Source organism: Trichoplusia ni, chromosome 1, assembly GCF_003590095.1.
Source record: "Trichoplusia ni isolate ovarian cell line Hi5 chromosome 1, tn1, whole genome shotgun sequence".
NCBI lineage: Eukaryota > Metazoa > Arthropoda > Insecta > Lepidoptera > Noctuidae > Trichoplusia > Trichoplusia ni.
Window position 1 is genome coordinate 13,671,839 of NC_039478.1, and position 13,394 is coordinate 13,685,232.

The 13,394-nt window shown below is 36.9% G+C and overlaps 3 protein-coding genes across 3 annotated transcripts; all 3 read right to left on the bottom strand.

The window, feature by feature from the left end:
- Positions 1–4,133: 4,133 nt before the first annotated feature.
- Positions 4,134–5,891, bottom strand: LOC113496063 (ommochrome-binding protein-like). The gene has a single exon (XM_026875193.1). The coding sequence runs from the start codon at positions 5,752–5,754 to the stop codon at positions 4,981–4,983; it is 774 nt and encodes a 257-aa protein (XP_026730994.1). The 5' UTR covers positions 5,755–5,891; the 3' UTR covers positions 4,134–4,980.
- Positions 5,892–8,372: 2,481 nt separating this feature from the next.
- On the bottom strand, positions 8,373–10,048 carry LOC113496037 (lipase 1-like). The gene is made up of 5 exons (XM_026875100.1): positions 9,889–10,048; positions 9,594–9,798; positions 9,145–9,515; positions 8,912–9,070; positions 8,373–8,810 (listed from the first exon to the last, which is right to left on the bottom strand). Exons 1-5 carry the CDS (start codon positions 10,030–10,032, stop codon positions 8,406–8,408), a joined length of 1,284 nt encoding a protein of 427 aa, XP_026730901.1. The 5' UTR covers positions 10,033–10,048; the 3' UTR covers positions 8,373–8,405.
- A 1,362-nt stretch (positions 10,049–11,410) lies between these two features.
- LOC113496052 (lipase 1-like) lies at positions 11,411–13,099 on the bottom strand. Its single transcript, XM_026875125.1, has 5 exons — positions 12,922–13,099; positions 12,629–12,833; positions 12,181–12,545; positions 11,944–12,102; positions 11,411–11,849 (listed from the first exon to the last, which is right to left on the bottom strand). The coding sequence occupies exons 1-5, from the start codon at positions 13,063–13,065 to the stop codon at positions 11,445–11,447; spliced, it is 1,278 nt and encodes a 425-aa protein (XP_026730926.1). The 5' UTR covers positions 13,066–13,099; the 3' UTR covers positions 11,411–11,444.
- Positions 13,100–13,394: the final 295 nt, after the last annotated feature.

A 13,394-nucleotide genomic window follows, 5' to 3' on the forward strand; every position in this document is an offset into this window, starting at 1 on the left:
AAAAAAAAAACAAAACTCTGAAAACACACACGTACTAAACTATTTCTAAGAGTCAGCTTAGATTTAGCACCAGACAATATCAAAAATATTGCCCGTCTTAAATATCTACCCTTAAGTAAGTATACGTAACTTGGAAATAGTAATATAAAATGTCAAACGTGAGAATGTTTAAAATATTTTCTATAAGTCGTATTCATGGAGTTTACAAATGAGCTTAGACTGTTCGTAGACGCTGTCATCTAGCAGCAAAGGTGAGGAGGTAACGAGATAATAAATTAAATTATTAGTTAGGTCGTGGTTCTGTGATCGTCACAAAGTGGGCTTGTTTGCGGTCATGGGCGAACTGCACCGGTTTATTGTGTTAACTCGTGTCTCCAACTAACTAAATAATTAGATCTTGCTTGACGGGATATTCTGTACGAACGTAAACTACATTATACGCCGCATATGAAGGCAATTTAAAATACTTTGCATATACTTTGTTACTATAATAAATGCAAAACCTTTGTAGATACTAATACTGGTACTAGTTCCATATGTTCCGCAATAAATTGACTTTAATCAGTACATAAATTAATGAACTAACTCAAGAAACTAATGTAGCTATTTCCTTTGCGGTTTGCTACGCCGCCCTCGCTACTCGCCATCTCGTGGCTACAGCTGCTACGCTTTTCGTAGCACCGATGGAAAAAATAGTCTGAGTTTCTGGCTGTTATTTGTTGTTTGTGCCAAACTATGGAGTTTATTAAAAGAGCTTAGAACCTTGAAAAAAATGTAAACGCTAGTTACATGGTGACAAAATAAAAAAAAAAGAAATGCCTACACTCGGTACCTACTTATATAGAAATCATAAAATGTTTTCTGTTTGAATTTCATCTAACGATGTTTTGTATGTGAAATTTGGCATGTTTAAAATTAATTGTACAATTTACTAACATGATCCAGATAGACCATTCATATTATTAAAGTAAAAAAAGGCTGTTTTCAATAAAGTGTTTTGAAAGCAAACTGTTTAAAAATTTTCAGTCATGAATTTACTATATCAAACTACTTCTATTTACACTTCTGACAAATATCTGTTCACTAGATTTCGAACACGTCCGAACGATATTCATTTATTTCACCGAATTCATACTACACACAGGCAAACGACTTTTATTTATTTTTCGCTCGAATATTTAGTCATGGGTATTGATTCAACAGATTGGTACTACCCACGACTACTTCGTTTATAACTGGCAGGTATACGTCAGATGAATTGCTACACATTGCCACGCACCGGCCAAAACGCGGTGGTTGAGAATTAGTCAGTTAAAGAATGACTGACTACCCTCTTTCAACCAGGGAGAGGCGTGTCCAAGAGGATTCATCCGCCTTAAAAAAAGTATACGTCAGTTTTTATTACTTGTTACTTTTTTAATATACCCTTTCAATGTGTCTCGCTAACACGTCGACCGCGACACCGTGCGCCACCGTTAAGACAGGGCATTTGTATGCAGATCACTTTAATATGCTAATACCGCTAGGGAAAGATCTTACTCCCTATATAACCGTGAATTTCATCCCAAGTTTTCAATCAGTATCGGGTTGAAGCTAAAGTGTCTTAATAAAGTAATTTCTGTCCCAGCTCTTGTTTGTGGCGTAGTGAGTAAGTAAGACAGATACTCGAAATGTGTTTGTTCCATTGTTCAATAGTTTGGTTATTTTTCTTTTTTATATAACGATTAGGTAATGTAAATTTCATCCTTGTGTCGCGGAGGGTTTTACAAACATTCTAATCACGTGCATAAAGACACTCAGGCTCAGAACGTTCAGCGTTTGCGTATAACAATGCGCATCCTATGCGTGGTTCGAATTGTTGAAACATGTCACACACCTTTCGAAAACTACATATTTTCAACCATCAACATTATCTATTGTTGAAAGCTAAACTGTGGAGAAAAAAACATTGATAAGACACGGTCAGAACTGCATCATACTTAGTTAAAAAGATTCTATCTATATATGCTTGCATTCCTCGTAATTCAATAGTTAATAGCCTATTAAACATAATTTATAACTCTTACAACATTATTACAGAGGAGGCACGTATTCAACAGATATTCCTACTCGATGTGGTAAACAAACACATGAGCTCATGAACAGGGAATATATTAGTGTATGCACATGGTGACGTCACGAGGCACGTGCCAGCTATTTTGCTCGGCTCGGAGGCGATGGCCGCAGCCGCCTTCGCTGACCGCCGCCGCGGCGCTCGCTCTGAATTATAATCAACCTTATCGACTAACTTTTCACAGAAATCTACTTAGTGTGAAAAAGATTGCGCCATTCAAAATCAGACGCGATTAAGTTGTGCTTTTTAAACTCGTTTATTAAGACTGAAACTTGAGTATTATGAACTTGATTTTCGGATATTTATGCCAAATTGGCTACGTGTTGCTTATGAAGTTATTTAGTACCTACTGATTTAAAGTAGCACACGTTATGATTACTCGTAGGTATAGTACACACAACTGATTGTTACTTTCATTGTTACTCCACCAACTACTTAATATCTTTAGTTATTATTTTGTGGGAATTGCAAATACAAACCATATGCATTATATTATCAATTATGTCTATGTTATATCAGCTTAAGCATTGTAAACAAAGCTGATCTATACAAGTTACTTAGCCCTAGCAATACTCGGAATTAATATAATTTCCTGAGATAGACTTGTTCTTGAAGCTCACTGGACCAGTTCATTCAATTCCGTGGAGCCACAGTGGGATTCGCGGCAAACGTCCTACAATTCCATTGAATAAAAGCTTTATGAAATTCTGTAGCTTTTGTCGCACTACTCTTCTGAAGGGATTTATGTTCCTAGTTTATGACGTCCTTTCCTACAACGAATGTTCTATACATCCATATGTTTCGCTAGCACCGTCTTTATACTAACACTTTTACAAAGGACTACAATTGGTTTGAGATTTACTCGCTTACACTTATATTTCTTCAACGTTTTCTTGTATTATTTCTTCTCTAACAAATTACTTTTTCGTATTTATGATTTATAAACATTTCGTTGTTTGATACATAGTTTACCTAACAGAAAACAAAGTTTGAGAACGTTCTCCTTGGTCAAATATAATAATTTGAAATTTCTAACATACTTGGTTACTGTAACTTGTGATACCGACCAGTAACCATAACATAAAAGCTCGAAAAATGAGCAAATACTTTCAAAGAACACTGGCCGATCGTAGTTTAACACCGCCATTGCCCCAGGGACTGGACCCAAACGTTTGGGGACACATCTGGCCCCAATATCGTTACACAATGTTACGATTAGACACAACTCACCTCTATTGTGATATTCACCGTTATTTTTAGATCCTGCATGAACGAGACCACACATTATATGATAACTACCTTTTAGCTATAAACAGAGTTTCTGATCTCTGTTCATACGTTGCTAAATGTTTCTGCACTCATGATGCTCTAATTTTTTATGTAAATTATAACTTAATATAATCACAACAGCAACTGTTGGTAGTAAGTTCTACGTGGGTGTTATCCGTGTTACGGAGCGGTTCACCCGTGGGAATCAAATCACATGGCGTTTTTACATTAAATACTATAGTTGAAATAATCGTGTTTTATAACAAAAGGCTACGTAGCAGATGAAAGGCGCCCGGCATTCATTCAAAATACTTCAAATTCTTTTCAAGTCTTTAATCAAATCCAGGATTTGTCAATGTTTCAATCCGGTATCCTGATCCCTCAAAGCCATATCCGGTTTGAAGTCATTTTAAAGGTTTTCAAATACTGGGAACTGCCATCAATCATACACGGATCAATCTATCAAAGTGAGGCGTTAACGAGTGACTCGCGTGACAAGTCGTTAGCCGCACCACGCGTTTACTTACACAATAAAACCAGAAATTACTTTTAAATCTTATCTTTAACAAGATATAGGCGTCACTTAACATAGCATCTTATCGCTGATTAATAAAGTAAACAGTGTATTAACGTAAAATTCCATTTACTTTTATTACGACTAGAACCAAATGAGATAGAAAGAGACAACAATAGCTCGCTAAAAGGTTATTATGTCAGCCTAATTAACGCATTCTGTGTTCATTGTTCGCAGCAAGTAATAATGTCGCACGGAATGGTATACCAATTATTATCATTCGCAGTCTCTTGAAGCCTTATGTCTAAATGCGTGCCGAGGAACCGACTAAGCTTCTCAAAGCAATTTTGCAACTTTTAGTCGTAATACGGAATCATTAAAATATCGTCATAATGTATTCAAGACTCACACTATTAATAAGAACAAGGTTTAAAAATTAAAGGCTTTTATTAAAAAATCACTTCATTAAACGTGCAAAATTAGGATGGATCCATCCTCTCTGTTGCCTAGGACGTAGATCAAGTGAAAATAACTGTTAATATCAAAATTACCGAAACCAAGATTCATTTATTTCCATTTGTGTCATTCCAAATTTTCCCTTAAAACGTAACGCCGTCCCTCCGAGCACAGCTGGACTCTCCAAGAATATAAATTACGTTTCATTTTACCACTCACAGTGTGCGCAACAGTAACGCCCTTTTCAATTATATCAGTTTGAATACATCATAATTCTATTACACATGTTTCCACATATACCTATCTAAGATTTCGTGTATCCACAAAGTTTAGGTTTGAATACAGAGCTATAAAAATTTATAAAATAAAAAGGTTATTAAAATTATCTTGTACAAATCAATTTGCAATTCTGAGCGTGGCGAACTAAGCCCCAATATTCCGCTCAGTTGAGTCAAAAATCAAAGTGTTTACAATCACTTTATCGAGACGCCACTTCCGCGCCGGCTGGCATTTTAAGTTACGTTTCAGTTCAGACCACGCTTCTTACAGTGTAAAAATCGCTAATTTATTCCCAAGACGCATATATACATAAAAAAACATGCACTATTTTATTTGTGTATCTAGAGATTTAATATGGAACCAGTATGTTCACAGAACGCTCATCACTGTACACGATATTATTTTCTTTGTCAAAGGCGAGCCCGTAGCCTCGGTTTACGGACACTATCTTCGCCAATTGTTTGCTTTCTTTATCAATGGCATAAATTCCATCTTGTGCTACAAAATACGGATGGCCATTGACGTCTGTAGTTGCTCCACGAATACTAACGTCATTTCCATTAATTAACATCGGGAATTTTCTTCCTTTTTCCAATACAAATAGTCCAGAAGGATTCACAAAATATATGTCGCTGTTGACATCGATAACAAAGTGCTGAATAAGATTGTCTTTGAGTTCGGAAACCAATGTTTTCATTCCGTCTCGATATACGTAGAGATGTTGCTTTGCCGTGTCTACGAAATACAGTTCGTCGGTAAAGTACATATCGAAGATATCTATTCTGTTGACAAGGGCCGGCTGCTCAATGTCGTTGGTTCTGTAATTGTATTTGAATATACCGTCGCTCCCTCCGAGGTATACGTTACCGGTGGCCTGGTCCACAGCACTCGCAAACCCATTACGGATTCCAGGTATAATAGTGGCCAACCCACTGTCGAGGTTTAACACGACCGATTGAAAACTTTGGTCTGAAAATTCGTCAGCGTTTATACAGAAGAACAAACTATTCGAGTTTCTGTCTATTGTAAATTTATACGGTATATTCGCATCTGCTAACATCACAACTTTTTTATGTGGTATACCACATACTAAAACACCTGAATCTTTTTTATTTGTAATCATGATTGTAGGATCATTGTGGGACAAGACGGACAGTTATAACAAATAATTTCTCAGATTAAGTACATACACTATAAAGTGATCGGTTTGACTTATTTTTCAAATGTCATTGTCTAATCAACTAATGTCATTGAAATTGTAACAAGGAGACGTAATTAAACGTAGGGAATGTAGATACTGTTTGCTAACATACACCTATAGACTATGATCTATAGGCTACAGCCCAAAAAAAAATTTTTAATAATTAAACGCTTTCCATTGCGAGTAGGACTCGCGATACTGTTTTTACACATACTTTATATTCTTCACCGTCCAACAAAACATTTTGCAAGTCATTCAGATTGGTTACGGACGGAAGGACTGAAAACAGAGCCTCAGTTACGTTTTTATACTTTAGGCATACCCATTACATAGAACCCAAAAGGAATGTGAGGTAAGTATAAATCCGGTTCAATCAGGGTGCATTTACCAAACCCTCACGATAATGTAGGTTTGACAAGCATTCAGTGATTTCAGTCAACGGCTATTTAAAAAAGGAGTTGTCATGTGCGAGCGATAAAATCGATAAAACCTGACTTCGATTTCTTAAAAACAGCAACGAGGAAATGTAGAAGCATTTTAATGATTAATATTAATTGCGTATTACTACCTACTATACACGAATCTGATCGATCTAATATCATGATTAGATTTGTTATCGCTTAAGTATAATTAATTACATAGATGGATGTTTGTTTTACCAAAAAAGGATACTACATAAGTACTTACAAACTTTTTATTGTGGATCATTATCTCCTATTAAAAACTACTAAGTAACAGAAATAAACTCTAGTAAAATATATGTTAATAGCAACATTTGAAGTATAAATAATTACTCGATGATTTATTAAAACAATAATATCGTTTTTTTAGTGTTTTTAATCCGACTAACTCAATCAATCAGACCTAATCCTTGAATCACAGCATGATAAAGAAGCACGCAAATATACGATACTTGTGTGTTATCGTAATAGGTGATAGCGCACTGACGTACTAATAGTCCTACGTGATTTGTAATGCGTTCAAAAATTTGTTTAAAGGTATCTATCAAAAACAAATTAACCCCGAACGAAAGCTTATGAACCTGGCTTCCTACCGCTACAACGTGTAAGACTTGCCGACGTGGAAAAAAGACGACACACTGCATGCCGTAGAGCGGCGTCTCCCTTTAACAACTGCAAATACCTTTAAGATGACGTACATTGTTCTTCCGAAATAGGCCAGTTATGAACGGCCAATTTCTTGAACGTACTTTATTCCTGCAAATTAGTCCTTGTTACGTACGCAGCTAACTGAGAAGACAAGTTCAGCGTAGATAAATAGGGCAAAGTTGAATTGAATCGAGTGTAATAAAAAGTTTCGTGATGTCACACAACTTGTTCCCGTTTGTTATAACTTCAACCTCCGGTGAAGTGGAATGTTGTTCATTGGTACTAGGAACTAGGTTCGTTTTTCGTTACGTTGAAGACTGATAAAAACAATGCATCATCTTTTATTCTTGTTAAAGGAAACATTATTTCGGAAAATAATTTTTTGTGTCGAGATGATTGTTTAATTTCCATTGTAACTGCGATTATTGCGCCATACTATTTGTTTTTTTTTTACCGCAAAGTAACTGATCTTTCTGATATAGTAAATAATGTAAAAATGTATAAATCCTTCTTTTTCTCTTGGGCAAATTAAGATTTATAATTGAATGAAGCAACGGCAGCTCGACTAGCAGGCTGCCTCAGAGTCAGCTCTCGATTAAGGACCGAAACTAGTCAGCCAATCCCGATAAATACATTTAAGTAAACCGGTGCATTAGCAAATAAGAAGTTAAGTTTCTCCAATTAAAGAAAAGAAAACGAAACCAGCTGTAAATAATAATTATTAATTTTATTTACAATTCTTGGAGAAATGTGGTAGTAAGTGTATTATGATAAAATATTAGTTGGGGTTCCCTTTCCAAAGGTACATACAGGTACACTTTACTCTCTGTTCTTTTGTACAGGATGCAGATCGTAAACCATGATTATTAGAGAGTTAAACAGTACATTGCTTATTATACTAGTGCTACGGCTGCTCGTCTCGGGTCTTGGAAGAAAGCGTGGTCACACTCCCACGAATCCTTAATTGTTAACTTAATTTACAGTTTTCACTACTATTTTACTGATACAATATATATCAACTTAACTTTATCACAACCGCAAGGCCTGCCGCCGGTGAGTCGAGCCCCAGGGCCAGTTACGAGTTCTACGGTCAATGTGTGCCCAGTAAATAGAGTAAAGAGAAACCAAGACCAGAAGACCAAGGTACTATTGTTAGGAGATTTGTAAATAAACAAGAAAACACAAAGAAATTCATCTAATATATAAAATTCCGTGTCACGATGTTAGTTACCGTACTCCTCCGATTTTTATGAAATTTTGTATACATATTGGGTAGGTCTGCGAATAGAACAACATCTATTTTTCATACCCCCAACTTTAATGGTTGGTCACACTAAAAAAAAAATTGCATTTTTTGGACGAAGTTTTTTGTTTTAATTTTTTTTAATGTGGCATTAAAAATACATACGCTAGTAAAAATATAGGCAAAACAACGTTTGCTGGGTCAGCTAGTATATTTATAAATTATGCATCGTCAAAAGCATTGGCGTCCATAGCCCTAATAAGATTAATCACTCTATTAAAGAGTAACTCTCTTGCGTTGATCCCGTACAAAAAGTCAATGTGACTGAAGCTGGCCAACGGAACGCGAAATTTGCCGATGGGTCTACCCAGTTCTCTGAATAATCTGTCCACATCGTTGACGTGCGCCAAAGGGTCACTGTCAGAGTAATGCAGGAACACTGGAGTTGTGATCTTGGACAGGTCGTACCGAGGTGGCTTGAAGGATCCATACGTTCTATAATTGGACAATCGGGATCCCTGGTCATAACGACGGAACTCCTTGCCGGCAATACCTTGTCCATAATGGGCCAGTTGTCTTAATGATGCACCAGCCGGAGCGTGGCCTAAGATGGCAGGAAGCATAGTCTGTGAAAGGAAATAAACCATATACGTTTCTATGAGAAACACTGTGCTTAATTAAATTCATCGTAATCTATACAATGTGTATATTCGTATAACAAACTTACAGCATTGTGTTCCTGTTCGTTCCATCCTCCAATCAAAAATAAAATGTTACTGCATAGAGGCTGGAATACAACTTCGTCTCTACACATAGCCTGGCCCGCCCACGTGTAAATGGCGTTGTTGGTCAAGAATTCACCCACGCCGACTAAATTAGCAATGCTCTGAAAACAGTTAAAACCTGGTTAAAGGGCACAAAATTGCGTTAATTTACTAATCCATAATACAATTCACTCACTTCAATATTATTGGCGTACGGTGAAATAAACATAAGAAGAGGGTTCCTGTTGTGAGCCATGTAAGCCACTGGAGCCAATGCGTGCATTGATATGATTTTTTTGTTATATTCCGGTCGCATAGAAGTCAGTACAAAGAAAGTAGTAGTGCCCTGCGAGTGACCAATATAATGGAGCCTCTCTTGTCCTGATGTTTTCAGTGCATGATCGATCATAGTAGGTAGGTCAATGCGTCCTATTTCATCCCAAGAGAACTTCCAGTATGCGGTGCTCAACAAAGCATCAGGATTCAGCCTCACGTGCTTCCGAGAGTAAGTGTTGCCTCGGGCGTTACCCATCCAAACATCAAATCCTTCCTCAGCAAGAATGTACGCTAAAAAGATTTCGTGGTTCGTAAGAAAGCGAGGTTACAACAAAAATTCAAATTTACAAATTACTTGCCTAAACATACCAAGACCGGAGCCTGGGCCCATGATGACCATATCGGCGGAAGAAGAGAGCAGTCCGTGCATCAAGAACACAACGGGTCTCTTCTGATTCGGGTTGTTGTTGGCATCTCGTCCGTGAGGAATTCGGTGCATTTCCAAAATATATCCATCTTCTGTCGTCACTGTGTGAACTTCAACTGGGTAACGATATTTTCTTATTAATTCTGTCTGAAAACGTGACAAGCCACAAAATGTTCACCTTTTAATACTGATCTAATGATAGCAATATTTCTTCGATTGTCAAAAACTAAAACTCACCGCATTTAGAGTTGCATCTTCAAACACATTAGTTGAGTACCGGGAGTCAAAGTTTTTCAACAATTCCTTGATGCTGTCAGTCTCCACAGCCGCTGTGAGGGCGACACATGTGGCTATCACCACAAGTAACCCTCCACGTAACATGTTTTACATTCGCATTAAACTCGTCAAAAACGCAATTTGGCTTTTATAACTTCTGTCTAATTTCGATAAAAAGAATAAGCTAAGATAACGATAACGTATCCTCAATAAGATCTAGCAAAACCTCATTAGATAAAAAAAAATAATTTTATCTTATGAGTTATTTTTTTACTACCGTTGTTTTGAAAATGTATTTTTTTAAATGCCTTATCTGTTAAATGGTGTCAAATCGGAAAAGAACATTGTGAAGAAAATTAATTAATATTTATATGTTACCGAAAAACTAATAAGCGCCAGTCATCTGTCTAATTACTTTCCACCCTGCAGACTGGCAGTATTAGATCGCTAGTTTTGAAAATAGTTTTTAGAGATTTCTTATTTTTAATTTTTAATGATTCCTCATCCTTTCTACAATAGATAACTGTTTTTTCAGGAACGCTTGCTGGATTCAATCACACAATGGGTTAAAGTAAATAAGTTTAGAGGAACAAGCAATTCGCTAAAACCGATATTATTAAATGATGTAACGGTTTACTCACGCGTATTTATCGGGGTAGCCCGACTAGTTTCGGACCCAACCGGAGTCCTTAATCATGAGCAGACGCGGCGGCTCATGATTAAGGACTCCGGTTACATCATTTAATAATGAATCAGTCTCACGATAGTTATTATAAAAAAACCGATATTGCTTGAAAAAAATGTGAGAAGCACACAGCCGTTGCAAGCACGACATGAAGCTCCTTATAGCCACAAGTCAAACTACTACTAGTATTCCTAATACTCCTACACGCTTATCTACGCGAAATACTACGAAATAAGAGTTATGCCCCCCTTCTCAACGACTCTATGTAAATAAACTAATAAATTAGTTCAAATGGTAATATTTCTCAAATTTTTCAAGTTTCACAAGCGCATGGAAGTATTTTCTACTCCTTCTTTATTGATTGTTATTTAATCTAAACATTTATAAAACATTTATTTTTTAAACAATTATGGTAATCTGTGCTCCATAAGCTTATCGCATCGAATAGGAAGTTTATGGGTACCTTTTTTAAATTATGACATCCGTGATAATTATGTTTGAAAGACTTTGTTCACGTGCAATTTAAAAAAAATGAATATATTTGACGATTTCATTTTTTAACATTGATTTTAATAATGACCGATAATGTCAATTAAGGTCACCGTTATCATTTGTAACTTTGTACACTTAAGTACTTGAGTCCAAAGTATGAATACCTCTGATCTGAATCACCACCCACAATAAGTCACTTCACCTTCAGTATCATACACAACTTAAGCTCTCCCCTACATATTCAGAAATTATAACAAAAAGACGATAGACACCACACCATTGTTGGGTATTTGTAAACAAACAGTATAAACACATCATGAATATAATTATATTTCAAAGATTATTCATCGTCGAATGCGTTAGCGTCCATAGCTCTTATAAGATTAATCACTCTATTAAAAAGTAGCTCTCTGGAATTTATGCCATACAGAAAGTCAACGTGACTGAAGCTGGCCAAGGGAATGCGGAATTTGCCGATGGGTCTACCCAGTTCTCTGAATAACCTATCCACATCGTTGACATGCGCGAATTTGTCAGTATCCGAATAATGCAGGAACACTGGAGTGGTGATCTTGGAGAGGTCGTACCGAGGTGGCTTGAAAGATCCATACACTCTGTAATTGGACAATCGGGATCCCTGGTCATATCGACGGAACTCATTACCGGCGATACCTTGTCCATAATGGGCCAGTTGTCTTAATGATACACCAGCCGGAGCGTGGCCAAGGATTATTGGAAGGGTGGTCTGCAAAAGCAAAATCAATCACATTAAATCACATGCAATCCTGTAGGACAATTTTGATTCAATACAATTAAAGGTGCAAACAATCGTTACTAACCGCATTATGTTCTTGTTCGTTCCATCCTGCAATCAAAAACAAGATGTTACTGCATAACGGTTGGAATACAACCTCGTCTCTGCACATAGCCTGGCCCGCCATCGAGTAAATAGCGTTGTTGGTCAAGAACTCGCCGACGCCGAATAAATTAGCCAAGCTCTAAAATTAATTAAAATTCAGGTAAAGTTCCCGATGGCATACATATTATTTAACTAATCAATTATTAGATTCACTCACTTCAATATTATTGGCGTGCGGTGAAATAAACATAAGAAGGGGGCTCCTGTTGTGAGCCATGTAAGCGACTGGAGCCAATGCGTGCATTGATATGATTTTTTTGTTATATTCTGGTCTCATAGAACCCATCACAAAGAACGTAGTAGTGCCCTGCGAGTGGCCAATATAATGAAGCCTTTCTTGTCCTGATTTTTTCAATGCGTGATCGATCATAGCAGGCAAGTCAAGGCGACCAATTTCATCCCAAGAGAACCTCCAATATGCGAGATTCGACACAAAATCAGGATTCACATGCTTCCGAGAGTAAGTGTTGCCTCGGGCGTTACCCATCCAGACGTCAAATCCTTCCTCAGCAAGAATATACGCTGAAAATATTGCGGGGTTAGTAAACAGTGTCGCGTTCGAAAAGACATTAATTTAAAATAACTTATTCCTGAAGCAAACTTACCGAGACCGGTGCCTGGGCCCATGATGACCATATCGGCGGAGGACGTGAGCAGGCCGTGCATCAAGAACACGGCGGGTCTCTTCTTGTTGGGGTTATTATTAGCATCTCGTCCGTGAGGGATTCGATGCATTTCCAAAATGTACCCATCTTCTGTCGTCACACTATGGACTTCGAGTGGGTAGCGGTATTTTGTTATTAATTCCGTCTGAAATCGTGAGAAGCCACAAAATGTTAACCTTTTAATACAATCTGATGTTAAGGTCCTTTTATTCGGTTGTCAAAATAAAACTCACCACATTTAGGGATGCATCTTCAAGAACGTCTGTGGAGTACCGCAATTCCAAGTTTTTCAACAATTCCTTGAGACTGTCAGTCTCTACAGCCGCAGTCAGAGCGACACTTGTGGCTATCACCACTAGTAACCCTCCTCGTAACATGATTTACATTGATGTGAAAGTCATCAAAAACACAATGAATACCCGACTTTTATAACTTTTGTATAATTGAGATAAAAAAATAAGCTCAGATAACGATAACTTATCCGCAATAAGATCTGGCAACTGTTATTAATTTGTAATTTTATCTTATGAGTTTTTTCTTGTCTACTATTGTTTTGGACATAAAATATTTTAAAACGGGTTATCTATTTAATCGCGTCAATTATCATTGTGAATAGTAATTAAAATTTATGAGTTGCGGAAAAAAACAATAATCCCCAATCATCTCTCAGATATCTTTACACCCCGCAGATTTTGAATATAACCTG

What these genes read in the sequence shown, in the direction of transcription:
- LOC113496063 (XM_026875193.1), bottom strand. Translation starts at nt 5,754, where the DNA reads ATGATTACAAATAAAAAAGATTCAGGTGTTTTAGTATGTGGTATACCA.
- LOC113496037 (XM_026875100.1), bottom strand. Translation starts at nt 10,032, where the DNA reads ATGTTACGTGGAGGGTTACTTGTGGTGATAGCCACATGTGTCGCCCTC. An exon ending in CGTACGCCAATAATATTGAA is followed by an intron (nt 9,071 to 9,144) that starts GTGAGTGAATTG and finishes AACTGTTTTCAG; the next exon opens with AGCATTGCTAATTTAGTCGG. An exon ending in ACGAACAGGAACACAATGCT is followed by an intron (nt 8,811 to 8,911) that starts GTAAGTTTGTTA and finishes TTCCTTTCACAG; the next exon opens with ACTATGCTTCCTGCCATCTT.
- LOC113496052 (XM_026875125.1), bottom strand. Translation starts at nt 13,065, where the DNA reads ATGTTACGAGGAGGGTTACTAGTGGTGATAGCCACAAGTGTCGCTCTG. An exon ending in CGCACGCCAATAATATTGAA is followed by an intron (nt 12,103 to 12,180) that starts GTGAGTGAATCT and finishes AATTAATTTTAG; the next exon opens with AGCTTGGCTAATTTATTCGG. An exon ending in ACGAACAAGAACATAATGCG is followed by an intron (nt 11,850 to 11,943) that starts GTTAGTAACGAT and finishes TTGCTTTTGCAG; the next exon opens with ACCACCCTTCCAATAATCCT.